We start from the raw sequence: 1,613 nt of genomic DNA, 5'->3' as shown, positions 1-1,613 counted from the left end.
CCGGCGCGCACTCGCGGAACAGGCGCCCGCCGGGGCAGCCCGCGTCTGCGCGGGGCCGCGACTCACCCACGCAGCCGCCCACGCAGCCGCCCACGCAGCCGCCCACGCACCCGCCCATGCACCCGCCGATGCATTCACTCGTGCATTCCCCAAGGCGTCCACCAGTGCATTCGCCGATGCAGTCACCGATGCATTCCCCAATGCACCCACCGATGCATTCTCCGATGCATCCACCGATGCATTCCCAATGCATTCCCCAACACATTCCCTGATGCATTCCCCCAATGCACCCGCCGACGCATTCCCCGATGCATTCCCTGATGCATTTCCTGATGTGTTTGATACATTCCCCGATGCATTCCCCAAAACATTCACTGATGCATTCCCTGATGCATTCCCCCAATGCACCCACCGACGCATTCCCTGATGCATTCCCTGATGTGTTCGATACATTCCCCAATGCATTCCCTGATGCAGTCACTGATTCATTCCCTGATGCATTCCCCGATTCATTCCCTGATGCATTCCCCAATGCATTCCCTGATGCATTCCCCCAATGCACCCAACGGCGCACCCACCGACGCATTCCCCGATGCAGTCCCCGTTGCATCCACTGATGCATTCCCTGGTGCATTCCCTGATGCATTCCCCGATTCATTCCCTGATGCATTCCCCGATGCATTCCCCGAATGCACCCACCGGCGCACCCACCGACGCATTCCCTGATGCATTCCCTGATGCATTCCCTGATGCATCCACTGATGCATCCCCCAGCGCATCCCCCGACACAGCCCCGGCGCACTCCCCGCGGCGGCACTCACCGCGGCACACGTGGCTGTTGCACGTGCGGCCCTGCAGCGCCGGCCCCGCGCACGGCGCCCGCCGGCAGCGCCGGCCGCGCAGCTGCTCCCCGCCGCCGCACGAGGCGCTGCACGGGCCCCACGGGCCCCACTCGCCCCACGGCTCCTCCGCTGCAGGCAGCGACAGCGGCGATGGCACCGCGGGGATGGCACCGCGGGGACAGCACTCCCGTGCTAACAGACTCTGCACTGCACTGCATTGCACTGCACTGAGCCGCACTGCGTGCCACTGCACCGCTGTGCATTGCCCCACTGCGCCCCACTGCCCCACGTTACACTGCAGCACGTGGCACTGCACAGCAGCCCGCTGCACTGCAAAGCAACCCATGGCACCATGCAGAAGCACAGTGCATTGCACAGCAGCACGCTGCACCGCCTGGCAGCACGGCGCTGCAGTGCACACCACCTCACAGTGCCCTGCAACAGCGCATAGCGTTGCACGCCACTGCGCCACTGCCCTGCACTGCACGGCACCATAAGGAGCTGCTCTGCACTGCCCGGCATTGCGCCACGCAGCATCACGCTGCACAGAAATGCATTGCAGCGACCCACACTGCACGGAACTGCACTGCACTGCATTGCTCTACATCACATTGCCCTGCACGGAGCTCCGCTGCACTGCGCAGTATTGCACCACACAGTATTGCAGCACTGCATGGCCCCACATCGCACTGCACCCCGCTGAGCCGCCCGGCACGTCACCCACGCCCGCCCGGCGCTGCGCCGCACGTCACCTGCGCAGGCGGCCACGGC

General features: G+C 64.6%; 1 protein-coding gene across 1 annotated transcript in view; it reads right to left on the bottom strand.

The window, feature by feature from the left end:
• Positions 1 to 1,613, bottom strand: part of SSPO (SCO-spondin) — a gene marked incomplete at its 3' end in the record, with an annotated part of 56,026 nt that overhangs the window by 13,147 nt on the left and 41,266 nt on the right. Inside the window, 2 exon segments of the mRNA XM_026048938.1 lie at positions 8 to 45; positions 822 to 1,054. Coding sequence (XP_025904723.1) covers positions 8 to 45; positions 822 to 1,054 — 271 coding nt within the window.

Source organism: Nothoprocta perdicaria, unplaced genomic scaffold (genome assembly GCF_003342845.1).
Source record: "Nothoprocta perdicaria isolate Ctin4 unplaced genomic scaffold, notPer1 scaffold_588, whole genome shotgun sequence".
In the NCBI taxonomy this organism is placed as follows: domain Eukaryota; kingdom Metazoa; phylum Chordata; class Aves; order Tinamiformes; family Tinamidae; genus Nothoprocta; species Nothoprocta perdicaria.
This window is presented reverse-complemented; position numbering and strand designations above follow the sequence as displayed.